We start from the raw sequence: 27,805 nt of genomic DNA on the forward strand, positions 1-27,805 counted from the left end.
TATATTTTAAACAAAAGCTTTATTTGTTTAAACATTGAGAAATTTATTTCAAAACACAAGTTTTGTAGTCAGCTTAAAAAAAAATATCAGCGGAATTGGAATGCTAACCAAAATATGACTACAGGTTACAAAGCTTATTGTAGTAAACACAAATGAGTCTCTATTGTGTGTACAAATTACATGATGAATTGTTTACACAAACAGAACCAACACATTTAAATATCGCAAAAGAAACCACATAGTAACATTAAAGGAGTTTTGTCTACCAGTGGGATTAGGAGAGGGTAAAATGAATGGCTTTTTAGAAAAAAGAAATTATGTATTTTCAAACAAATAAAGAAAGTCTATTTTCATAATTACAAAAAAAACTTAAATTGTATCATAGTTCAGTTCCTCATTGCCAACATGGCATTTATGTCCCAAATGAGATTCCGTAATTGATCCATAATTTGCTTCAGCTGCTGATTCTTCTGTTTCAGTTTCTGTGAAAAGAAAGAATTTATCAAGTGGTGTTTGATCAAGCCCAGACTATGTAATTGGAATTTCAATTAAAAAAAAATCATACGACATAATGTAGCACAGGGGTTTATTCTCACACACCAATGCGCCCATCATCATCAACTGAATGCCATGCTCTCTTTAAAATGTACTCTTCGATGATTAGAAAAACCAGGAATTACGAAGTGCTGTAGGAATACTGTTTCTTTTCACAACAGTCTTTTGGTCAGAACCCTTGTCTCTCACACCACAAACAAGCTCCTTTAAAAACTGAGTGATTGAGGGCATCAGAAGATATTAGCAAAGCCCTTAAAGCAACAAAAGCATGCTTCTGTAGGAAGAAAAAACTGCACAGTCTGAACTAGTTAAAAGGTCTAGGGGGAACAGGTATATTTATGTGAGCATATTTTGTGTGAATTGAGTGCTTAGAAAAGTGGTGGATTAGTAGTACAGTAGAACCTCAGAGTTACAAACACCAGTTAATGAACTGACTGGACAACCATACATTTGGAACCAGAAGTACGTAATCAGGCAGCAGCAGAGACACCCCATCCCTCCCCACCCACTCAAAAAAGAAAGAAAATACAATGCACTACTGAGTTAAACATAAACTAAAAAAAAAATTTGCAAAGTTTAAAAAACATTGACAAGGTAAGGAAACTGTTTCTATGCTTGCTTCATTTACATTAAGATGGTTAAAAGCAGCATTTTTCTTTGGCATAGTAAAGTTTCAAAGTTGAATTGAGTCAATGTTCAGTTGTAAACTTTTAAAAGAACAACCATAACGTTTTGTTCAGAGTTACGAACATTTTAGAGTTACGAACAACCTGCATTCCCGAGGGGTTTGTAACTCTGACGTAGTCTGAACCAGGCATAATTTGATGAAGAGAGCTGTTCAAGTTTTTTCAACAGCTCTCCCAAAGCACCTCAACCCTGATTTATAACTGATGTGCAGGCCAGCAAATAGGGCATCCTATTCATTCTAGATTCTTGGGTGCACAAATACTCTAGGGATTAGGGGACCAGCAAAATCAGGGCTTGTCTATAATTACAGTGCTGCAGTTGTGCCGCTGTAGTGCATAGTGAAAATGCTATCTATGCCAACAGAGCTTCTCCCAGCAGTGTAGGTACTTCACCATCACAGGGGTATCACCTTAGACCGTCTGACTGGTCAACTAGGAAAAAATAGTCTGAGGGCTTGGCTACACTTACAAATTTGCAGCGCTGCAGCAGGGTGTGAAAACACACCCTCTCCAGCGCTGCAAATTGCGGCGCTTCAAAGCGCCAGTGTGGTCAAAGCCCCAGCGCTGGGAGCGCGGCTCCCAGCGCTGTACGTTATTCCCCACAGGGAGGTGGAGTATGGACAGCGCTGGGAGAGCTCTCTCCCAGCGCCGGCGCTTTGACTACACTTAGCGCTTCAAAGCGCTACCGCGGCAGCGCTTTGAAGTGCTAAGTGTAGCCACAGCCTGAGGCAAAAAAGACTTCATACCTAGGGGCTGTAACAAAAGCCTCTAAACCAGTGGTGGGTAACCTGCGACCTGGCGGGCAGTGAGACAGTTTGTTTACATTGACCGTCCATGCATCAGGATACTCCTCTTGGCGTCACCAGTAAAATCCAGAGGAGAGGAAGAACCAATTCATCTGGTACCCGATCTGGAGTTGCCAGAAAGATACTAAAATGTCAGTACCTGACCGCCTTCCACTATGGGTTTCCTGTCTCAGGTTATTCTCAGAGCTTTACATTCTCATGAATTTACCCACATGGCAGTGGAGCTTTTCTGACAGGGGTTGCTCTCTTGGCCTTATGCCCTCCTGGGGTTCTCACAAGGCAGTGGGTTTGATGAGCCGCAGAGAGTACCATCTACTCTCATTACAGTAGCAGGCATAGCCTGACGTGAGAAAACTCTGCACTCCCCAGCTCTGCCAGTGCATCCCAAAGCCCTGTGCACTGGCCGAGTGGGGGCAGGGAGAAAGGAAAGGTAATTAGGGTGTGGAGCAGTGGGGGAACACGTTAAAGTGGTAATGGGGCTGCAGTGAGGGGAAAAGGGTTTATGAGGAGGGAGATAAATGGGGATGGGTGATAGGGGAGGGGAGAGAGGTTGGAGGCTCAGCTGAGGGAAGTTTGGGTGAATGGCAGGGAGACTGGGGAAGACTAGGGACAGGGACATTCTTTCTTCCCATGTGTTAATGCCCAGGTCTGGGAGGCTCTTGCCCCTGTAAGGGGGTCTGAGCCCCCCGTCCCAACCCTTCTGTGAACTGTGATTTGGGAGGCCTAGACCCTTTGAGGGTGTCTGAGGCCCTCCCACTGCCCCCCATGAGTGTCAAGGTCTTCATAGGCCATGTCCATCTACAGGCGTTGGCTTTCCTCCCCCTTACGTGAGCCATTTTGGGGGGCTTGCCATTTTGGGAGGGTCTGAGGCCTCCTCCTTGCCTCCCCCTCCAAAGTCAAGATCTGGGGTAATCCTGACTCTTTGGGTGGGAAGCTGAGAAAGAGTATACTTCACGCATATCACAGATTCTAGAGCGCTCAGGAGGGGAATGAGAACCCTCACTGAGGTGAACAGGGCAGTTCACATGTCTCAGAGCCATTGCTTCACATTGTATTCATTGCAATGGGGGGTTCTCATTTGGTTGAGAACACCATACTGAGATGAATGGGCCTTTCAGAGCTTCCTATTCTGCAGGTGGATATGTAGTGAAGCCCTTTCCCTCCATCGTCCCTCTATCCTTCCTGTTTAAAGGATGATGGCTCTAAGGCCTGGTCTATACTACAAAGTTAGGCTGATGTAAGTTGCCTTATGTCAATATATTTGTGCATGTGTCTACACTCAAATTTGTCTCCAGCTGGTGTAAATGCCTCATTACAGCAATGCAGGAAAACCAGCTCCCCAAATGGCACGGGGAACAGAGACATAGAAACATAGACATCTAGAAAAAGATTGTAGAGGGAATGCAGGCAAAAGGGGTACAACAGCAGCACCATGCATAAGTGCCAAGCTGCAGACCTGTTGCTTTTACTACAAGCAGCATGCCATTCTTGGCAGAGACTGCACCAGCATCCCACAGAACATGGATACCTCAGAAGAGACAGAGACAGATCCCTGCCATGAACAGTAAGGAGGAAGAGGAGGGAGAGGTGGTGGTGAGGGCTCCAACCAGGACCTGTTTGAGATTCCACCTCAGTTAGCTAATCCCACCAGTTGCGAACAGATAAGCATGGTGCAGGAGAAGGCACATGCATTCATTTTTCCTTAGAATGTTTAAAGATGGCACTTGGTTCATCCCCAAGTTAACAAGACCCAGGTGTAGACTTTCCATTGTTTTATTCATACAAGAAGAGGCAGAAGTACAACAGAGATAAAGCTGGCATCTGCTTTTCATTCCTCTATTGGGTTGGGGGGAGCAGGCATGCAGAGCACTTATTTATATATATATATAAGGATATCCCTTGTATCCTCCTGAGAGATCTTGATGAAACTTTCATGGAGATCCTCCACAATCCTCTCCTGAAGGTATCTATGGATAGATGTCTTATTTCTTCCTCCATGACAGGACGCTTTCCCAACCCATTCCACGATGTGTTTGGCTGGCACCATTGCAGTAAACAGGCTAGTGGCATACAAACCCATGTGGCTTCAGAATGCCAGTAGCAGCTTTGTTCTTTGTGCCTTTGTTAACCTCAGGAGTGAGATATCTGCTAAAACCACCACCGCCTATGGAAAATACTGCCAATATTCAATGCTGTTGCCCTATACTTGTATCCATGAAGCAAGGACTGAAATTTTATTGTTTTGTGTAACCAAAATTTCTTCCGTTCCCCACCACCCCGGTGGGCTATACTTACCATGGCTGGGGATGGAGAGCAGTGCTGTACAGAGGCGCTCCAAAGCTGAAGTGTCAATAAGTATCTTTTTAAAAGATTTTATGGGAATAAGTTTCAAAACTCCCTTCCCTTATCTTTTCCTTTCCGTTGTGACTGTAAATCCAATGATACATCTGTCTGTTTTTATCAGCAGTTTCTGCCATTGTAACCTTGAGGAGTGCCTCCTCCACTCCCCCACAATGCCTGATCCCGATGAGGAGAAAGAAGAGCACTAGGGAGGATATGTTTTGCAAGGTCCTGCAAGCTTGCTGTATCAGACCATGAACAAAAGGGCTTAGAAGGCCAAAATGGCAAACTGCCTAGAGAAGGAAAGAGTGGACAGGAGAGAGACCTAGAGGTCCCAGCAGGAAAAGGCCAGTGGGACGCACTAGTGCATGATGGGTCTTCTCAGGCAGCAAACCCAAATGCTCCAGACCCAGGTTGACCTACAGGTTCAAATATCTCAGACTTTCCACCCTTTGCAGTCCTTGGAGAACTCCATAGTTGCTGCTCCCTATGCCCTACAACTGACCACATGACATCACGGGTCACATCATTACCCCATCACTCCATGCTGGGAGACAGCATGGAAAACCACAGCTTCACATACACACTGACCTGCGAGAATTATAATTTGTGTACATGTGGCCACAACAAACTACATTTGTGCACTGAAATGGACAGAAATGTTTTCTGACTTTCCAATTTCTAAGTCCCATTCCGTTAATCTATGTTTATAGTTTGTATTGCTCTGGCTGATGGTTTTTGCACTGCCTGTTGGTTTTTACACATTGTTTTTCTGCACTGTTTTTGCCAGTTAATAAATTTCTATTTTTGGAGAACACAATTATCTTTATTAGTTCACAACACATATTGCAAAATGCACAACATTACTCAGAGCACACAATACATGTAAATGTACAGCAATCATTACACAACTCCTAGCAGCGCCCAGTGCTCCAGGTCCAGAGAACAGTCCAGCATGAACATTACTTTGGATGACCATGCAAATGCCTTTTCAAAGCCTCCCTCAACTGCATAGCTCAATGGTGAGCTCTTGTAACAGACCTTGTGTCTGGCTGTTCAAAGTCAACAGACAGCTGCTCCACCTATGCCTTCCACCCTAGCCACAGCTTTTCCTCCTTTGCCTCACAGCTATTATGCAGGAAACAAGAGACAACTATAACTATATGGATATTTTTCCTCACTGAGATCCATTCTAGTAAGTAAACATTGCCAGCACTCCTTCAATCTACCAAAACCACTAACAATCGTTCTGCACCTGCTGAGCTGGTAATTGATTCTTTCCTTGGTGCTGTCAAGGTGGCCTGAATATGGCTTCATGAGTCAAAGGAGCAAAGGGTAGGCTGGATACTCCAGAATCACTATTGTGATTTCAATATCACTAATGGTAATCTGTCAACTGGCAAGTAATGTCCTTGCTTGCAACTTTCTGAATGGTTCTGTCCTTAAAGATGCAAGAATCATGCACCTTCCCTGACCAGCCCACACTGATACCAGCGAAGTATCCCTGGTGATCCACCAGTGCTTGCACACCCTTAGAAGAGCAGCCCTTTCTGTTGACGTACTCTGTGACAAGTTGTACTGATGCCAAAAAAGCTGTGTGCATGCCGTCTATCACCCACTGCAGTTTGGGAATCCCACTGCTGCAAATTCATCCATGATGTCCTGCACATTGCAGAGAGTCACAGTTCTGCTTAGCAGGTGATGATTAATGGTCTTACACATCTGCATGACAAGACCCTTCACTGTCAATTTTCCAATTCCAAAATTATTTTCCACTGACTGGTAGCAATCGAGTGTTGCAAGCTTCCAGAGTGTGATCGCCACTCACTTCTCTACTGTTAGTGTGGGTCTCATTGTGGTGTCCCTATTCTGCAGGGCTGGAGTGAGCTTGGCAGGCAGATCAAGGAATGTGGCTTTTCGCATCCGAAAGCTGTGGAGCCCCAGCTCATCATTCCAAACCTGCATTACGATGTAATCCCACCAGTCAGCAGTGCACCACCATCGCAGCTGCTCCATGAATGCCACCAACCAGTTTAATTGTTTTTTTTGCTATGTCCCTCAGCAAACTGTCCTCCAAGAAATTGTTAGGTCCCCCCTTGCAGTACTTCTCGCAGGCTGCAAATACAGGAGAATTGTGGTCTTGTATTTGCAATGCTTATGAGAATAGTGTTAGAGCTCTGTGGGTTCCATGTGTCTGTCAAAGATGGAGGACATTGAAAAGTGCTGCATAGGTTTGTGGGATTAAAAAAAAGGCATGGAAATTAAGAGATATGGATGGCATTATGGGATGGAGAAAATTGCATGCTGGGAACTTGCGCGTGGCACAGATACCAACCTGTAGTGCACCCCACTTTACATTGACACAAGCACTCCTGTTGAGCACGCACAGTGCCAACGCAATCAGTCAAGCATGCATGTGCATAAGTGATATACAAACTTTGGCAACTGTACATCGATGTAACTTGCATTGACCAAAATTTGTAGTGTAGATGTGGCCTCAACGCTGAATGTTTGCACAGATTTTCTTAAAATTTGCTATTATTTGTAGGAATGCAAAGAAGGATTAGTGACCTTCATTTGAGCCAGAGTTAAAACAGCTGTTTTTCAAAAAGTTGTTGTTGTGCAGAACTAAAGATCAAACTATTGTTGTGATACAGGTTTCTATCAGTCAGTTTTTACCCAAGGCACTGCATGGCACCCACTAACTCTTTGGGGGATCCAAATTGTGAACGGTATTTAAGAACATGTTCACGTGCATAGATGTGCAATCTGGAAGGATTAGTATGCATGCACCAATAAAGAAAAAAACATGAGACGGTGTCTATACAGTCACTGTATGCTTGTCTGGGTAGTTGCAGGGAATGTGCTGATGCCACTGCTCCTGGGGAACTCCAAGCCACTGACATTTCTAGTCTGAACCTTTCTATACCTTTGCAATAAAAGGTTAATAACTTATGTTGCTTGCTAAAATTTTCTCTGTCATAATATAACATGTTTTTATTTTATGGGGAGCTTTACTGTGAAAACAGCAGAATAGTCAGCAGCAGCCTAACCAAAGTTTTTGTTATATTAGGTGGAGAGAAGTCAGAGGCAGAAGACTGTGTGGGTGAGGGGAGGGGTAGGAGACAGGGAGAGAGGTTGTGGTTGAGGAGGGGCTGAGTAATGAGGATAGGTGATAGGCAATCCTTAAACTAGTTGTTTCAGAAAAGCTGTATTTTACTCACTGCTGGGGTAGGGGTGTAACTACTTCCTGATAATGAGGCAGATTAATGTGGCGTTTCCAAAGACACATACTGCAGAGATTTAGAATTGACAGCTGCCAGTGTTGCCAATGTGTCAATTCTGGGCAATTCCCAGATCATAAGGCTACAGAAGTTTGCAGGAGAGCAAGGAGTACACCATGATATGGGGATTGCTGAGTATAGCATGATTTGGTTCGGTATGCAAATTGTGGGATATGTAATGCACAAGTGCCTAAAAAAATACTAACTTGTACCAGCAACATATATTTTCCTGTTCAAAAAACTAAGAAATTTAATGGCAAAAAAGTACATTAATGGAGACTTAAGGTTGCCTGGTGTTATGTTGTCCCCTTGCAGAACACTGAGTCAAATGAAACACAAATTTCTGAAAAACCAGGAGATGCAGTTAGGGTTGCCATGCAACCTTAACTCTGTCCTCTTTCAGCAATGCCTCAGTACATCCTATTAATACCTCTTGCTGAAACGTACAAATCAACTTCAATGGGAGTTAAAATTACTAACACCTGGAATTTGGTTCAAATCCTCTAGCAAGTTGTTTTTTCTCTTTACACCCCCACCAATTCTGTTTCATACTGAATCAGTGATGCTTATGTTTGCCTAGTCTTCTACCAGCACAATTTAATTACACATATCCAAGAGCCTAATCACCTTCAACCTCCTTCACTCCCAAACAATATGGAGTTAACATCAATCATTATTAGCTGTTATCAGGGCCTTAATGTATTACCATGGTGTGGTCCATCTTGTCAAAGTTTGGTCACTCTTGAAACAAAGGGTAAGAGCGTAGGAAGTATGGTAAAATAAGATCCAGATGATGCATCTTTGTTTTAAGTGTGTCCTCTTCTGAAGAAAAAATTGAGTTCCTTTCCAAAAGCATAACAAGTTTCCATTCTCTTTATCTCTGTGCCCATAGATACTTTCCCACAACCATAACCAGGCCCTGCAGCTGTTCAACCCAGGATTGCATCTGAGCTTAGTAAGTGCAGATAATGGTGTTAAATTTCATTATTATCAGCATTTTATTTGCAAACATTTTCAACAGAACTAAAGAAACAAAGTCTGTCTTGCTATATAGCAGTCTATTGTGCAAAGAACTTACTTCCTCTTTCCCTTCATGAGCATTAGGGGTATTTCTGACCACTAAATTATGCTATAATTACGTTTTGAAACAGTGACAGCAAATTCCTGCTAAGGTTACAGTGACCTTTATTTTTCCCCTTAAACTAGGAAAACAGATGTTAGAGAAAAATTAATATTTCTGTTTAGGTAAGAACAAGTTCAGGATGCTCAGGCAATTTTACTTTGTTCTTTTAAAAGTTCTTGAGAGTGGAATCTTGAGGAAATGTGGGAAGTAGGGCAGGCCTCCTCCTTTACTTTGTCTACCTTTTGAAACCAGATTTACACCATTATGTGTAGAAGGGAGTAGTGGGGTAATAAATCTATTACATAAACAACTATTCAAAGAATGGTAAAGTTGCAAAGTCAAACACTCAAAAATTAAGAAATGCCACAATTAAGGTAATCTGTGCCAACTTAATTTGACCCCCTTGTATTACTCCTTGGGGAATTCTGTACCACTGCGGACACGCATAATTCACGTGTCCTGCAGAATTTTTTCTTTCCCGCAAAAAATACATTTCTGCCCAAGAAGTGTTGCAGTTCTGCTTTTCACCCACCAGAGACTGCTGTGGCACCAGAACAGTTAGCGGCATGAACGCAGCTGGCTGTTCTGGCACCACAGTAGCCTCTGGTGGGCAAAAGGTGGAACTGAAGCACTACTGGGGCAGAATGTATTTTCTGTGGGGGAAATTCCTCCAGAAGTAGAAGTTCATCACAGCAACCTGCCTGCGGAGCCAGGTTAGGACAGAGTGGGGCACACAGGGCTGCTGGGGGGTATCAGAGACTGGGGTTCACAATGGCTAGTGGGGGACAAACTGAGGCACAAAGATGGGGGAGGAAGCTGCAGAGACCCATGGGGATGGGGAGTACGAGGACAGAGGCAGATGTGCCTGACTGAATGAGAGAGGCTTGGGGTCAGCTAGGGTCTGCATGGGGAAGGATCCTCAATTCCCTAACAATCCCAACTCTCCCCACCCAAAAAAACCTGTTCTATATTTCTCCCACCCACACCCAACAACCCTCCAGGTTCACTCCAGGCTCCTTCCCTCTCCCTCAGCTCCTCCTTACCCCTGACTCCCCCAAGCCTTTGCGCTGCTTCTGACAGGTGCAGGAAATACAGTTCTGTATTGTAATTTAAATTAATTACTCAAAGTTCTGTATTAATATGCCTAGTAAGGAATCTATTTGTCAAATGAACAAACAAAAAAAAAAACCCTACCAGAATCGGGTTTTTTTTGGTCTGTATTGTTACAGACATACTTGCTGGCAGATATTTTGAAATAAATTATCAAAATAATTGAAACTGGCATGATTATATTGTGTAATTTTGACAAATAAAATATGCAGCATTTTGCAGAATTTTAAAATATAGTATGCAGAATTTTTAATTTTTTGGTGCAGAATTCCCCTAGGAGCAGGGGTCGGCAACCTTTCAGAAGTGGTGTGCCGAGTCTTCATTTATTCACTTTAATTTAAGGTTTCGCATGCTGGTAATACATTTTAATGTTTTTTAGAAGGTCTCTCTCTATAAGTCTATATATTATATAATTAAACTAGTGTTGTATTGTAAAATAAACAAGGTTTTCAAAATGTTTAAGAAGCTTTATTTAAAATTAAATTAAAATGTTGATCTTATGCCGCTGGCCCGCTTAGCCTGCTGCTGGTCTGGGGTTCTGTTCACCTAGGCTGGCAGCGGGCTGAGCGGGGCCTGCGGCCGGGACCCTGGCTGGCAAGGGTCCAGCAGCCAGAACCACAGACTGGCAGTGGGCTGTGCGGGGCTGGCGGCCGGGATCCCAAACTGGCAGTGGGTTCCATTTGCCGGTTCCTGCCCACCGGGATCCCGGCTGCTGGACCCGCTCAGCCCGCTGCCAGTCTGGGGTCCCGGCCCTGCCCACATACAGTGGGTACCTACCTTCTCCCTGGTTCTGGCCCATTCTCTTCCTCTCTCTGCACTGAGCTGAGGGTGGGAGTGCACTGAGCACAGGGCTGGGGGTGAAGGGTCTGCCCAGGAGCTGGAATGAGGGAGGGGGCTCAGGGCTGGGGCAGGAGGTTTGGGTGTGGGGCTCTTACCTGGGCAGCTCCCATTTGGTGTGAGGGGTGCAGGTGGGAATGTGTGTGTGTGTGTGTGTGTGTGCAGGAGCTCCCGTTTGATGCTCAGGGTGGGGGTGAGGATGTGGGGGGTACAAGAGTCAGGATGTGGAGGGGTGCATGGAGTGTAGGGGGGCTGGGGATGTGGGGGATGCAAGAGTCAGGGCAGAGGGCTGGGGGCATGTGATGGGGGCGCAGGTGTCAGGGTGGGGGGGGGTCTGGGTTTGTGTGGGGGTGCCAGAGTCAGGGCTGGGGTCATGTGAAGGAGTCAAGCAGAGGGCTGGGTGTGTATGAGGGGGATACAGGGCTCAGGGCAGGGACATGGGGTGTCTGCGGGGCACAGGGCTCAGGGCAGAGGGATGGGTGTGTGTGAGGGAGGGTCAGGTCAGAGGGCTGTGTGTGTGTGGGGGTCAGGGCACAGGGCTGGGGGCTGTGTGAGGGGGGTCAGGGCAGGGGACTGGAGGGGATATGCCCCTATTCCACCCCCGCACCCCAGGCCCTGCCCCTGCTTCTTCTCTGCAGACCCCAGGACTCCCATGCCCCATCCAACCCCCCCTGCTCCCTGACTGCCCCCTTCAGAGACCCCCCGCCCCTAACCACACCGCTTGGGATCCCACTCCCTATCCAACCCACCCTGCTCCCTGTCCCCTGACTTCCCTCCCCTTATCCAACCCTCCCGGCCCCGGACCCCTTACCATGAGGCTCCTAGCAGCATGTTCTGCTCCGCGCAGAGCCAGACACGCCGCCCCGCAGGAGTGAGCAGCCCCGCCCCTCAGAGCGCTGTGCGCTCGGCGACATGGCTCCAGAGGACGGGGGAGCATGTCTGCCTCCCCACGGAGCCAAATACTGCCCTGCAGCCCCGGCCCCCAGAGCGCTGTGCACGCGGCGGCATGGCTTCAAGAGAGGGGGAAAGGTGGGGGAGGGACTGATGGTTTGCTGCGCTCAGCCGGGCACTCCAGCCCGGGAGCGCGGACCCCGCTGCTTGCCGTGCTGGGAGAGTGGTGCCATTTGGCCACCCCTGCATTAGGGTGTGCCTGGGCACACCCGGTGCGCACACCTATGCTTCTGCCCGCTGGCAGGATTTTTAATGGCACGCTGCTCCGGCATGCCATTAAAAATCGGCTCGCGTGCCATAGGTTGCCGACCCCTGCCCTAAGAGTATAAACTGCACAAAAACAAAATGGGAAATGACTGTTTAGGAAGGAGTACTGAAAAAAAGAATCTGGACGTTATAGTGGAGCACAAACTAAATATGAGTAAACAACGTAATTCCATTGCAAAAAAGCAGACATCATTCTGGAATGTTTTAACAGGGGTGTTGCAAGCAAGACAATGGATGTAATTTTTCCATTCAGCACTGATATGGCCTCAAAACTGAAGTACTGTGTCCAAGTACTGTATCCACACTTCGATGTACATAAACTGGAGAAAGTCCTGAGGAGAGCAACAAAGGGGACTAAATGTCTAGAAAGTATGACCTACAAGGAAAGATTGAAAAAACTGGGTTTGTTTGTCTGGAGAACAGAAGACTGAGAGGGGACAGGATAACAGTCTTCCAGTACATAAAAGATTGTCATAAAGAGGAGGGTGATAAATTGCTCTCATTATCCATTGAGGACAGGACAAGAAGTAATGGGGTTAAATTGCAGCAAGGGAGATTTAGGTTTGACATTAGGAAAAAGTTCCTAAATATAATGGTAGTTAAGCACTGGAACAAATTACCTAGGGAGGTTGTGGAATCGCTGTGATTAGAGGTTTTTAAGGACAGTTTAAACAAACCCCTGACAGGGAGATCTAGATATAGTACTTAGTGTAGGGGACTGGACTAGATGACCTATTGAGATCCTTTCCAGTCCTACATTTCTATTATTATTAACTTATTTTGTTAAAAGAAAGCGTAAACATTTACGAAATTCCACAAGATCATGCCAAGGAGGTTTAAAAAACAAATTTGCATACAAGTAAAACAACAAGGTTAAAAATATGTCCTAAAACTATCAAAAACACAGTAAATACAGACAGTTATGTTTATTAACAGTTAAAGATTGTAAATAAATGTGCATAGATTCACAGTATAACATTATACAGGATTTAATACATACAATCCCGCTACATCAAACATATAAGATAAAATACAACAGGAAAGCTTTCAGTTGTTTTTCTCTCAATTCACATGCTGTCTCCATGTTTTTGCCTATAGAGTGTGTGAATAAATATAGGGTTTTATGTAATATCTTTCCCTCTCTAATTGGGAATTGAGAAGTTGAAACATCAAAGAAATATTTTCAGTGGATTTTCTGGTATTTCTCTCTACCACTTATTTTAATTACTTGGAATCTAGATACTTCTTTTTTTGTTCAGTTGTTTTCTGTCTATTTTACATATACCTGTACTGCCTTCTGCTTAGTATTTACACATATGTCTATTCCAGCCCTTCAAATATTTAATTAATCCTATCTTTATGTTTTACAATTTGAAGGACCAACTACTTGTGTTTTAGTGATGCTGTACATTTTAGTAACCTTTGTACACTGTAGTAAATGCTAATTCGTCTTTTTTTTAGGTTTGAATAAAATTTTAATTAGTAACTATACCCGCCATTCAGACTGAAAATTTAACAGCATCTTTAGCATATCTGATGCATTGTGCTTGAACCAGTTACTGTTCCATAAATGCTACACTTGACAAAAGAAAAGCTCTTCTTCAATTTCTCAAAATACAAAAAGCAGACCCCATTTTTTCCCCCCTTCAAACAAGGAATTTATTACTCATGAAAGGTGTTGGAGTGGCAGCTCTAAAGTTCATTATTAATCCACAACGTAGTTCTGATAATATTTTCACATCTTACATTGTATATACATTCTGCTATCCACTATTCCTGGAGAAGCCTCAAAGCCTCAGAGAACCCAACTATGATCTCATCCCAATCTACTCTCCAAACACTAACCAGAACTACTAGGTACAAACCCAAATGTGCCTCATTTATGAAAATCTCACAGCACTGGCTAGGAAACACTGTAGAGAGCAACCTAGTTTCCATTGTTGAGGTGCCTTAGTTCTGCAATCACCCAGTAGAACAAAATCAAAAATTGCTGAATGATAGAGAACTCTGAAATCCTGGTATACAAGAAATGTTTACTACTGAACTATTTGTCACTTGGGGCCAAAGAGCAAACACACTGCATTTATGAAGCAATCTAGCAATACAAGCTTCACATGGACAAAGCGATGTATTTTCTGCGCTATGCAAGTCAATCTCAACTTTGTTACCTTATTTACTTCCATGATTTCCCTTCTTTCTTCACTAGCAAAACGAAGCTGGCTGGCAACACCACGATCATCATGCTTGGATCCATCGTCTTCAACATATGGAATAAGTTGCTATGAAGGTGAACCAAATGTTAGAGTTCAAGTAAAAAACTATTTTTGCTATATGCTAAAAATCTGAAGAGGACCATAGTATGCTCCAGAGTTATGGAGCTCATCAGACAAAATAAACTTCTCACCTACATTTATGGCAATGCAGTCAAAATGAAGCATTTCAGTGCCAATGTCATTTCCATTATAAACCTCTGCTCTCAATAGTTTAAATATATTAAACAGAAATCTTAATAAGTTTCCTGATCTGAAGCATATGTTTGTAAAGGACTATTTAGTATTATTATTTCAATACTGTGAAGCTTGTAAACAGTATTTTTTATAGAATCAAGGAACATAAGAAGCAGATTTTAAAATATTCTAACCCTTCAGCTCTCCTTCAGTGGGCAATGGGAGCTCTGCATGGGAATATATACAAATACAGAGTTCTTAATCTGAACCACTCCTTTGTTTTCTTTTGTGTGTTTTTGGTGGGGCGGGGAGGGTAAGGAGGGGAGTAAGGGAGAAGAGGGAAAGAGGAACAGAGACAGACAGAGGATAAGAAGGAAAGTTTCTTTTTACAGGTGTGCTATATTAGTGCCAGATTGGCCTTAGCCTTTGGATAGGTGCATAAGAGAGCAAAGACATCATGGCTTTCTCTGGAAGTGCAAATTGCCCTAAAGGGAGGTGGTGGTGACATGGCTTACTCAACCACCCCTGCCCACCCCTGACACAAAGGCCCACAGAATGGCTCCAGCACACACCCCCAGTACACCAGGGAGGGGTATTGTACTTCAAGTAGGCACAATGCCTCACAGACCTATGCTTGGACCATTGAAACTTTATGCAGGCCTCAAGATGGGCTGTGGTTTACAAACAGGCAAAATCTAGCCTTTAATATTTTAAGAAGTCTATATCATGATGTCTTTGTATTTTTGACCATTATAGGTTGATTGAAATAGAAAGATCTTAACAGGAAAATATGTCAAAAATGAATTTTGTCTTAAATATTTTCCATTGTGATCAGATCAAACAACCCATGTTTCACCATTTCCTACAAACTGCCATTGTAAAAAGAAACAATCTGAACCCCAAATCTGATGAAGCAGTCCTAAATGAACTTTAACACCCATATCCTTCCTTTAAAAGAAAATCCAACCAATTTGCATATAAAAAATGTAGACAAAAGTATTTTTCTCAGTAGCAAAAAATACTACTCTGATTCAAAAGCAGTAGTCTACAACAGCATAGAATTAGATCTTAGAGTTAATGAAACCTGTATATGAAGGCACACAGTCCATTGTTGGCTTCTTTAAACTTCCATTTCTGAACAAAATTGAGAATTTGGAACCCTTATACATGTCAACACAATGTCTGTGTCCTCAAACATTAGGCACTGAGAAAAGATGAAGCTGCTAGTAGAATAAGATTCTCTTAAATGTAAACAGAGAACAGACAAAACTAAGATTAGTAATTACTGGAAACATGCAAGGAGAAGACAAGGGTTAAGGATTAGGGAATAGGTTCTCAATCAAATTCACATTCATCTGTTATTCAGCTACACTGGAAACTGAACCATTTATGCTGAGGGAATGTGAAAGGAAGAGAAATCATGAATACTAAATCATTTATGCAGTCCAAATATATCTGTTATACCTCAGATAGCATGATAATTTCCATGCTAACCCATTTTCAGACATTCATAACTTACTGAAACATTTACCCTTTGTACCATAATTTTGCAGGATTGGTCTCTGCTTAAGGGAGGTTTTTATTTTTTTAAGTTGAGCAAAGACATTAAATGTATTTTAAAGTACAAGAGTGGAACCTCCTATCTTCCTCAGACATTCCCAATTAAAAAAAAAAATCAAATGCAACTCTAGGAGTAAAATGGATGGGGGTAGGAAGTTTAAAGTTGGTATGTAGGAGTCCTCATTTTAGAATTACCACCTTTGAATACGCTGGTGAAAAATAGTTCGGATTTAACCCATTGAAAATTGAATTTCATGCATGTGAAATACATTTTGCATGGAATTCTCATTAATCTTCTTAAAGTGGACAGCCAACGAATGCCAAACTACATGTGTCAATCTAAGCTGTACAGTGAAAATGTTATGAAAGTGCATGACTTATAATATTTGCATCTTATAAGGCAGAAACTACTTAGCTACTAAGGTTCTCTGGAGGAGGGCTTCCTTTACTACCCTGCAGGGCAAGGAGAAGACATTCTGGTAGCTTGCAGCCAAATATACTACACTATGACATTTCTTTTATCTCTAAACCTAATGCAATTTTTTGATAAAAGTGACTAAGAACATTCAAATTTAACAGTTAAGCATTCAACATTCAGGAAATTCAGGCAAAGAAAGTTTGCAGCTAGGCCAGCTTCATAGTTAATTGCCTCACATACTGATCCGTTGGTTGAAAAGGAGTTGCACAGTACAAAGAAGCCAACTATATTAACGTATATAAATTAAAGAGAGATTTATTTTAAAACATTTAAGTAAATAAAGACTGCCAATGAAAACAGAGTATAGCAAAAATGAAGATTTTTTTCCCCCCAAGATGCAGCACACGTAATCGAAAGCCAGAATCTTGCAACTGGTTCTGATGGAATCAGTGGCAGGATGGGAGCTAAATTAATATAAAAAATAGAGTAGAGCTTAATATTGTTTTAGTACGTAATTAGAGACTATATCAGAAGCAATGCACAAGGCGACACAAGGTTACGCAACCTTTTCTTAATCTAGTTTTATTGATGGAATGTTAGTTATAGAATCTGGGAACTGGAAGAGAGCTTGACCTAACACACACACTTCCTTTTGAACCTGAGGACAATTTCTCTGCATTCACCAACGCAATACCATTTTGCTATATTCAGCCCAAATTCCACCTCTTCAAGTTACTGTGTTTACCAACGGTATTTTTTCACTTTCATAATAGAAGGTAATTAAAGGCCCTAAGAGGGAATATGACAAAGGGACCCAAAATAGTGAATGGTCTAGTCCAGTGGTTTTCAAACTGCGGGTCATGAATGTAAGGCATTGGGCCACAGCGGTCCTGGTCAGCACCACCGATCGGGCCGTTAAAAGTCCCGTTGGCGGTGTTGCCCGGATAAGACAGGCTAGTTCCTACCTGTTCTGACATCACGCTGTGTCCCGGTGGTGGACATCAGCAGGTCCGGCTCCTAGGCGGGGGGGGCCACAGGGCTCCAGGCACTGCCCCTGCCCTGTGCACCGGCGTTCCCGGCCAATGGGAGCTGCGGGGCGGGAGGGCAGTGCCTGCAGGTGAGAGCCGCGTGGAGCCGCTTGCGTGACTCTGGCTAGGAGCCAGACCTGATGCTGGCTGCTTCCGGGGTGCAGCACAGTCTGTGGTGCCAGGACAGGCAGGAAGTCTACCTTAGCACCCCTGTGGAGCTGCTGACTGGAAGCTGCCCGAGATAACCTCGCACCCCAACCCATGCCCCAATCCCCTGCCCCAGCCCTGAGCCCCCCCCAAACCCTGAGCCCCCTTTGCACCCCAAAACCCTCATCCCCAGCCCCACCCCAGAGCCTGAACCCCCAGCCCAGAGCACTGACCCCCCTCCCACAGCCCAACCCTCTGCCCCAGCCCAGAGCCCCCTCCCACACCACAAACCCCTCATCCCCAGCTCTGTTGGGTCACGGGCATCAACGTTTTCTTCAACTGGGTTGCCAGAAAAAAAGTTTGAAAACCACTGGTCTAATAGATTGAGCTTCTATTCACCCTGTCTCATAATACACAAGAAGAGGAACAAAATGAAACTCAAAGGTAGCAAACTCAGAACCAATAAAAATAAACTTCTTTCACAAAAAGCACAATGAAACTCATTGCACAAGATATCACTGAGGCCATGAGATTAGAAGGAGTCAGAAAGGGACTGGATGTTAATATGGATAACAAAATATCCAGATATATTATAGGAAATGCTTAAAAAATCCCCAAATCCCATAAACAAACTCTAAGAAGGATATAAATCTACATGTTACGGGGCATAAGTCAAGTCCATCTATTGGGGGCTGGGAGGAAACTTTCCATGGAGCAGATTATCCCATAACAACCTGCTGCAGGGTTTCATGTACTTTTCTCTAAAGCAGGTAGTAATCTTGTCAGAGACTGGTCTAGATGGACCACAGGTCTGATCCTAAATTTCCTATATGTCTTTGTCCCTGTTTAGTGAACATTTTAAAACATATAACACCATGTTTAAATTAAACTGTAGAAAATCCAAAAATCTAGTAGTAGTAGTAGTAGTAGTAGTAATAGCAGGAGCAATAGTATCCAGAGGCCCAATGAGGATAGGTGCCCCATTGTGCTATACAGTAAACTCAGATTAAGTAGGGCATGTCTAAATTTCAAAGAGAAAAAGGTAGCTTTGACGAAGATTAAAAAAATCAAGAGAAAATAAGTTTCTCCTCAGGTTTTCTGTTTACTTTTGGCTGAATGGAAAAAGGATTTTCCATCCAGTGTTCTTCCTCTCTCTTTTTCCCCACTGGAAAATAATTGGAAAAAGAAAAAATGAGAGAGAAAGTAGTGGCTAAAAATCTCCACTCTAACTCCCCGCACCGCCACCCAATGTAGTTCTTTCCCCTGGAAAAGTGTAAAAAAAGACACAAGAAAGTAAGCTTTTTTCCAATTTGTCTCTCTCCCACAAAAACCCTTTCTCCTTTTTTTTCTACTGGACAAAGACTAATCCAAAATCTGAAATGAAATGTAATTTCATTTAAAAAAATGTTTCAAATTTTTCATCCTCCCAAAAGTAAAAAAACCTCATTCAATCTAAATGAAAAAAATGTAGTTCTTTAAAAAAAAATTTTTTAATTAAAAAACCCCAAAATTTCAACCAGCTCCACAAAATGACAATCTGTCCCCTGAAGAGTTTACAGCAGTGGTCCCCAAACTAGTGGGCGCACCCCCCTGGGGGGAAGCAGAGGAACATCGGATGTGGTGGGGTCCAGGACAGCCCCCAGGGGGTGGGGAGGGAGTGCCACTCAGCCCCACTCTACCCCCAGCCTCAGTTTGGGCCCTAGCCATGGCCTCACTCCCAGCTGCGGCCCCAGCTGCAGTCCTGGCCTTGGCTCCCAGCCCTGGCCACCTGCCCTGCTCTTGGCCCCCAACTGCAGCTCTGTTCCTGGTCCTAGCTCCTGACTGTGCCTCTGGTCCTGCTCCCAACCATGGTTCTGGGGGGAGAGGGTGGACAGGTTCTATTATGGGTAAGAAATCCCACAAAATAAAAAGTTTAGGGATCAGTGGTTTACAGTCTCGTTTAAAATCAGAGACAACAGCAGAGTATAACAAGCAATCTGAAGGAATGGGTGCTACTGTAACATAAACAAACAATAAAAATCAGACCCACGAATCATGCATATCAAAGTAAATACTTACCTCTATGGGAACAGGATCTAGCCCTGCACAGTTTTCATTGCATTTGTCATAGACTAATCTCAGTTTCCTGAAGAGTATTGATAGCTGACGGAGATGTTCTTGCAGCTTTGCTAATCTGTCTTGGTACGTCCCAGTATGATAAGTAACACCATTTGGTAGCTTAAAAAGCCAAACAATTTAAAAAGGAAAATGGTTAACAAAACAAAAAAAACACCAAACAAGTTACTAAAACAAACTTTCTAGCCCATCAACTAAAATTAAGTGTTTATGAAAAGTTCTTTTTCACTATCAATTAATCAGTTAACTCATGCAATTAACTGAAAAAAATTAACTGCAATTAAAAAAGTTAGTAGTGATTAATCGCACTGTTAAACAATAGACTAGAAATGCCAATTGAAATTTGTTAAATATTTTTGGATGTTTTTCTGCATTTTCAAATATATTGATTTCTATTACAACAGAGAATACAAAGTGTACAGTGCTCACTTTATCTTATTTTTTATTATTAATATTTTACAAATATTTGCACTGTAAAAATGATAGAAGACATAGTATTTTTCAATTCACCTCATACAAGTACTGCAGTGCAATCTCTTTATTGTGAAAGTGTAACTTACAAATGTTGATTTTTTTGTTACATAACTGCTCTCAAAAACAAAACAATGTAAAACTTTAGAGCCTGTAAGTCCACTGAGTCCTACTTCTTGTTCAGCCAATCGCTAGGACAAACAAGTTTGTTTACATTTACGGGACATACTGCTGCCTGATTCTTATTTACAATGTCACCTAGACATTTGTATGCCCCTTCATGCTTCGGCCACCAGCCCTCAGGACATGCTTCCATTCTGATGATGCTCGTTAAAAAAAATAATGCATTAATTAAATTTGTGACTGAACTCCTTGGGGGAGAATTGTATGTCTCTGCTCTGTTTTACCTGCATTCTGCCATATATTACATGTTATAGCAGTCTTGGCTGATGACCCAGCACGTGTTCGTTTTAAGAACACTTTCACAGCAGATTTGACAGAACGCAAGGAAGGTACCAATGTGAGATTTCTAAAGATAGCTACAGCATTCGATGCAAGGTTTAAGAATCTGAAGTGCCATCCAAAATCTGAGAGGGATAAGGTGTGGAGCATGCTTTCAGAAGTCTGAAAAGAACAACACTCCGATGCGGAAACTACAGAACCCGAACCACCAAAAAAGAAAATCCAATCTTCTGCTGGTGGGATCTCACTTGGATGATGAAAATGAACATGCGTCGGTCCGCTCTGCTTTGGATCGTTATTGAGCAGAACCCATCATCAGCATGGACACATGTCCTCTGGAATGGTGGCTGAAGCATGAAGGGACATATGAATCTTTAGCGCATTTGGCACGTAAATATCTTGTGACGCCAGCTATAACAGTGTCATACGAATGCCTGTTCTCACTTTCAGGTGACATTGTAAACAAGAAGTGGCCAGCATTACCTCCTGCAAATTGTAACCAAACTTGTTTGTCTGCACGATTGGTTGAAGTAGGACTGAGTGGTCTTTTAGGCTCTAAAATTTAACATTTTTTGTTTTTGAATGCTGTTATTTTTTGTACATAATGCTACATTTGTAAGTTCTATTTTCATGATAAAGAGATTGCACTACAGTACTTGTTTTAGGTGAACTGAAATATATTATTTCTTTTGTTTTTTACAGTAATAAAAATAAATATAAAGTGAGCCCTGTACACTTTGTATTCGGTTGTAATTTAAATTAATATATTTGACAATGTAGAGAACACCCACAAATATTTAAATAAATGGCATTCTATTATTAACAGCACGACTAATCATGATTAATTTTTTTAATTGTGTGATTAATCACAATTAATTTTTTTAATCACTTGACAGCCCTATTTTTTACCTCTTCTCTCCGACTAACAGTCATAGATGTTCCAGCCACTTTCTTTACATTAAAAATTTGCACCTTATCTGCTGATTTTATATGCCAAATCACTGATATAAAATCATCAACAAACTCAAGTCCTATGTAATCAACAGAACCTTTATATGGTCAATAACTCATTATTTAATATCTTCAAAGCATTTTGCAAATGCTAGCATCTTTCCTATTGATACTCTCTGGTATCAAACACAGATCTGACCAGTTTCAGAGTGGTAGCCATGTTAGTCTGTATCAGCAAAAACAACTAACTAACTAACAATCTAACTCCTGGTTAGATCTGACCAGAGTGATACACACACTTATGCTCCAGACATATTCACTATGTCAGGAAAAGAGGCTCCATAATGCATAGTGCAGCAGTCTGCTCACTTAGCAAAGGCATTGGATTCTGTATTCAATTCATTTTAGTTAGTTATTAAAAAAAAAGTTTCAACAACATTTTTAGGAAAAATATTTCTAATTTTTTCAATTATTGTTTCTGTTTATGACCAATTTACAAAGGGTTGAAACTTTTTGAAAATTCAGCATTTTGATGAAATAATTTTGTGAGATTTTGACCAGCTTTAATTTTAAAATTCACAGCTCTCTGTGGGGTTAACATTTGTTACCTAAGATCACTTCTCTCTCCACTGACAGCTAAATTCTACTGGAACCATGAAACTGTTTACCAAGAGAGGAGGATTATGACACAGACAAGAAAACGGGAGTCTGAATCTAGACTATGGAACTCACTCTTACAGAACTTCCAAAATTAGAACTTAATACAAAACACACCTCATCAACTCAGCTTTCCCACAATAAGCTCTCTACACAGACTCATATACACATTCATCACAAAACAAAATGTCTTCTACTTTTCAAGTTTTCCCCACTGATGGAAATGAGAGAAAGAATTTGTTTTATTATTTTCATTCAGGAGGTGACCGTACTCACAACTATAAATATGAATTCTGTAACTGCAGTTAAATCATGAATAGTCAGAGATCTCTACTACCAATGCATCTAGGTGGCCATCTCAGCCACGAATCAAAGTGATGAACTAAGGGCTTGTCTACACTTGCAGCGCTGTAGCACTTAATGAAAATGCTACCTGCCAACAGGACACCTTTTCCACTCAGCATTGGTACACCACCTCCCTGAGAGGAGGTAGCTATGTGAATGGGAAAAGCCCTCCCATCGACATAGCGTTGTCTATACCAGGAGTTAGGTTGGCATAACTGCGACACTCAGGGGTGCGAATTTTCCACACCCCTGAGCAATGTAGTTCTACTGACATAAGTTTGTCGTGTAGACTAGGGCTCAGTGTCACATTTCTGTGGTTAATAAGAGAAAATAAGAGGCTAAGGTGGACTTTCATAAAACCAAATATTGAAAGGAAATACAGTCATAAATTTCTACAAAAAGACTCCACTATGAAATCCCGAGAAGTGGCTTTAGTACTGTTACATAACACAGAAAATATTTATGTTTAAACAATAACATTATTTCCTCTATATCTAAGTTAATTACTTCATTAAGCTGTACCAAATGCACGAGCATTTCTTTAAGAGTTGAAAAGAGAACTAAGATAGACTGTATGTATTTGCTAGTTATAGCTTAAAGGGTTTTAATAGATCAAGGCTATGTTAATTGTATTGAATTTCATAGAAACCATGGTTTCTTTCATTCTGTTTAAATGTTGTAAAAATAATTTACACAGACAATTTTTTTGTATCCTCCCTTTCTGATCTAAGGAACATTTTCAAGCAACTAGATTATGTCCTGTTAATAATAGTGTACAACCTGGTACTACTTTTTTATTTAGTCCACAGATAAATTATTCTTTTTTCACCTTTACTTTTAGCAGGGGGAGGAATAGCTCAGTGGTTTGAGCATTGGCCTGCTAAACCTAGGGTTGTGAGCTCAATCCTTGAGCAAGCCCACTTAGGAATCTAGGGCAAAATCAGTACTTGGTCCTGCTAGTGAAGGCAGGGGGCTGGACTCAAAGACCCTTCAGGGTCCCTTCCAGTTCTAGGAGATATACCTATCTCCATTAATTTATTTTATCATATAAATGTCATTACAATAATAGAGGATTTGCTATACCTAATCAAACTGTACTGGTCACTGCTCAAAGCAATACCCCTTAAGGCAGTGGTTCCCAGACTTTAACAACCTGTGAACCCCTTTCACTAAAATGTCAAGTCTTGTGAACCCCCTCCTAAAAATGAATATTTCCAGGGATTTTCTCCTTTACCTGAATATAAATTATAAAAGCAGTGATCTTGGAAATATAAAATTTGTTTTTATGACATGCTTATTCCACACTATTTATTATTAATTATTATTTAACATTACAGTATTTTTATTATATTATGAAAACAGCAACACTCTTCCAAGATCTCACTTTCATAGCTTGTATCAGTTTGAATAAGCCTGTTATAAGACAAGGCTCCTATGTTTAATCAAGGAGTATCAGATGTGAAACAGCATGAAGGTATTTAAGAAGCCAACTCAAAGAGTTCCTCCTACACAAGCACTGAAGTCTTGAGCAGTCCAGGAAAACAACACACATTACAACAAAGCTTAAACTTGTTCTTCATAATAATTTAAAAAACCATACTAGCTGCCTATTTCATTTTAAAAACAGAAAGAAAAAAAATCCACCTCCCTTTCCATTTCTTATAAGGAGTATTGAAGTTTAAATCTCCTCAGTGTGATAGATAGGCTTGCTTAGATCTGCTTAGCTATTGGAAATCCAGGGTCTCTGGGCTGCTGACCCTGTGCTGCCCAAGATCCCTAGGGACGGCTCTGTCAGCCATTAGGGAATTTTTTCCCCAAGAACTCTCGATGACATTTTGCGAACACTAGTTTGGGAACCATTGCCTTAAGAATACATATTTTTCTTGCAGTTATTTTACAATATTTCTCACTTTACTTTTATTCAAATATAGTGAAATAGCTCAAATGAGGCATCTTCATAGTTAAATTTGGATTTTAAAAAAATAACTTGTTCAATAAAAAATGTGCAACTCTAGTACGATGCACAGTTCCGGAAAACCTCTTAGAAATGCAATAATTCTCAAGCTATAACTTTTTAATCTGTTATATATCAATTTACAAAGGCTATTCCATTTTGTTGGCCAAATTCTGTCTTGTACTCAAAAATGCTTCTGCTCAGCTCCCAGTTACTTCAATGATTGTTGGATTCTTCCCACAGATACAAATATCTGGCCGCTATTATTTCTATCACCTCCCAAAACAAGTGCTATGACAACCCTAACCCTAACTTCAACCCTAAACTGGTTTATGCAAGATGTAGAAGATGTGATATTGGATGCCATCTTAAAATTTTATGAGATGTTATCAAGCTCAGTATCAAAATGCTTTAGCAATAATCTTTGACATAAATACCTACGTATAGATAAAAAATTACAATATAATATAACTTCCAACTAAATAAAAAAAATCATAGTCACAGGAACAAATACAAGGATTATATTCCAATTCATCTTCTCATATTCTATTATTCAAATACAATTACATCTTGGGGTTTATTTGTAAATTTACTCAGTAACCAGCCTCACACTGAAGATTACTTGTACCACTTTCTGAGTATAAAAAGAGCGTTAAGAATTTCACCCAGTTTTGGATGGAAAATGTTATTCTATAATAAGATGATCAAAAGATCTCTGGCAAAATAATCCCCAAAGGCCAGCAAGAATACAGAAATGCAGTTCACATACAATTTTTGTTATTTCTTAAAAGAAAATAGAAACATGAAGACAAAAGTCTTACATTTAAAGTGTACCCACGGTACACTAAATGAGGATTTTCTCTAATTCACAACGCTCAGGCAACCAGGATGGAAGAACAGATTTACAGAAATAATCCAACAGCAATATACAGACAACATATCCTCACCCCCTGAAAGCAGTTTGGTCAAGAACTTGCTCTAAGCTAAACTACCTCCTTCAAATACTGAAAACACGTTCTACACATGCTATGATGTCCCTGATCACCTCCAACTGTATTACTTTTTTTTTTTTAAACAGCTATTTGGTAGGAGATGGGAAGGGAACAGAAGACAATGAAAAGGGAAGGTCTTTCTGCTTCTCACCTGCATATTCCTCAGTAGCTGAAAGATTTCCATTGTCCGAAATACAATATCCTGCACAGTTTCTTGGCCAATGCGACAGAGAGAAGCTGTGTTCACTTCCCGGGCTGCTTGAGCCTGTGGTCCTGAGAAAGCACCAGGAGGCATCCCTGCCCCAGCGAGAGGAGGAGTGGACATTGTCTGACTCCAATCAATCCCACAAAATTAGGCTGCACACAGACAGGGAGAAAGAGATGCTGAAGTATAGTTCATGAATTCTCAGTTAAAACTCTGTACAGTTACTATACTCTTCCTTTCCTCATGACACCCCTATCCCAAACATGAAAAACAAACTACATTACTAAACAGGCAAAAGACAGGTTGGTGTTTCAAACATCAGGTTTGAAATATCTTCAGCCTCCTTGAACCACAGGTTTGTAACTCAGTAGGACGAACTCAGTTCTAGCAACTTATATCCAAGCAGTTCACGTTATAAAGGAATTATTTGGATGAGTCCTGTCTGCTATCTACTCTTTGTGGACATGAAAGATCCTAGGGCACTTTTCCTAGAAGTAGGAGTTTGTCCTAGTACCCTTGGCCAAAATTCCTTTCCTTCTACTGTTGTCTTGTATGACTGATGTCAGCCCAATTGCTGTCCTCTCCACCTCAGAAAGGTTTTTCAGGCAGTATATGTAGTCCATGAGCAGCTTTGCGATGAAAGGTGTAATAAAAGTTTAAAATAAATTCCATATCTAGGTATTGTTTCATTTGGTTTATCAAGTTCCTCTCTAGAACTCTAGATGCTTTACACACTGTACAAACATCTAGAAAAAGGCAAGCAGGCCCAAAACTTTCTACCCCAAGGAAGATGGTTTTGATGCCTGGGCAACATGTCAAAGCAGTAGGGGTTGCCCACCAGAAGCTTAGTGGGAAAGGATGAGAGAACACACGGGCTCAACTACTCAGTGTGTGGGGGTTATCAATCCCCATCCTTTCCCCCCGGCAGCAACATACTTTGAGGTCACCGGACTCTGAAATGTGGAACATGGCGGGAAGTCCTTCGCACTGAAGTGGGGACTCAGTCTCCTATTCTGCTGGGCTTGGGAGGGGACCAATCTCCTATGCTTCTGCTTCTGGGTGGGAGGGGTCAGTTCCAGGGGAGGCAGGAGGCACAGTCCTTTACTCCTGAGTCAGTGATGGGCAACCTGCGGCCCATCTGGGTAATCCGCGGGTGGGCTGCAAAACAATTTGTTTACATCAACCGTCTGCAGGCCCACACCCCTTCCCACAGATCCCATTGGCCGGGAACAGAGGTACATCAAGCCATCTAGAGATTTGCCTAGTTTTACAACTGGCTACATAAAAAGCACTAGCAAAGTCACTACAAACTAACATTTCACACAGACAATGAGTTGTTTATACTGCTGTATATACTATACACTGAAATGGACATCCAATATTTATATTCCAATTGATTTATAATAATATGGCAAAAATGAGAACATAATCAATTGTTCAGTAATAGGGTACTGTGACACTTTTGTATTTTTATGTCCGATTTTGTAAGCAAGTAGTTTTTAAGTGAGGTGACACGACAAATCAGACTCCTTAAAGGGGTACATTAGTCTGGAAAGGTTGAGAGCCACTACTCGAGGGGAGGGGAGGGGAGGGGAGGGTTGGGATAGTCTGCCACTTCATAGGGAGGGGAGAATTTCTCACCTGTGGGGAATGCAGTCCTGGGGGTGTGTAGGGGGGGAGTGTTGATCCTGATCTCTTGTGGGTCCCCACATCTGGGTGGGGACGGGTGGAGGGGAAGAGGAGCAGCCTCTGGGGGTGGGGGGGATTCCGGACCTGGGGGGAGGGGCAGTCCCACACCTCTGGGGGTGAAGGGCAGCCCTCTACTTCGGGGAGGGGGGGGTTCCTGACCCCAGTGCGGGAGGGGCAGTGCTCTACGCCCGGGGGGGAGGCAGAAGGGCGGGGCTCCTCTCCGCCGAGGAGGTCGCTGAGAGCGGGGTGCTGAGCTACTTACGCCGGGCGGGGGCCGGGCTGACTCCCCCGCTGGGAGGCGGGCGACAGGAGTCTCCGACCGGCGCGGCTAGTTACCCTGGAAACGGCCAGGCGGAAGGAGACGACAGGACTGAGGAGAGAAACGGAAGCGAGGCCGCGCGGGAA

General features: G+C 42.2%; 1 protein-coding gene across 2 annotated transcripts; it reads right to left on the reverse strand.

Moving 5' to 3' along the window:
- Nucleotides 1–27,805, reverse strand: MED30 (mediator complex subunit 30). Of its 2 annotated transcripts, none has more exons than XM_045002941.1 (5): nucleotides 27,663–27,805; nucleotides 25,658–25,863; nucleotides 19,618–19,776; nucleotides 14,128–14,238; nucleotides 1–482 (listed from the first exon to the last, which is right to left on the reverse strand). In XM_045002941.1, the coding sequence occupies exons 2-5, from the start codon at nucleotides 25,829–25,831 to the stop codon at nucleotides 387–389; spliced, it is 540 nt and encodes a 179-aa protein (XP_044858876.1). In that variant the 5' UTR covers nucleotides 25,832–25,863; nucleotides 27,663–27,805; the 3' UTR covers nucleotides 1–386. The 2 variants fall into 2 exon arrangements, with proteins under 2 accessions (XP_044858876.1, XP_044858877.1); XM_045002942.1 differs by lacking the exon at nucleotides 27,663–27,805 and adding an exon at nucleotides 27,353–27,453.

The sequence above is a fragment of the Mauremys mutica genome, chromosome 2 (assembly GCF_020497125.1).
Source record: "Mauremys mutica isolate MM-2020 ecotype Southern chromosome 2, ASM2049712v1, whole genome shotgun sequence".
NCBI classification, from domain to species: domain Eukaryota; kingdom Metazoa; phylum Chordata; order Testudines; family Geoemydidae; genus Mauremys; species Mauremys mutica.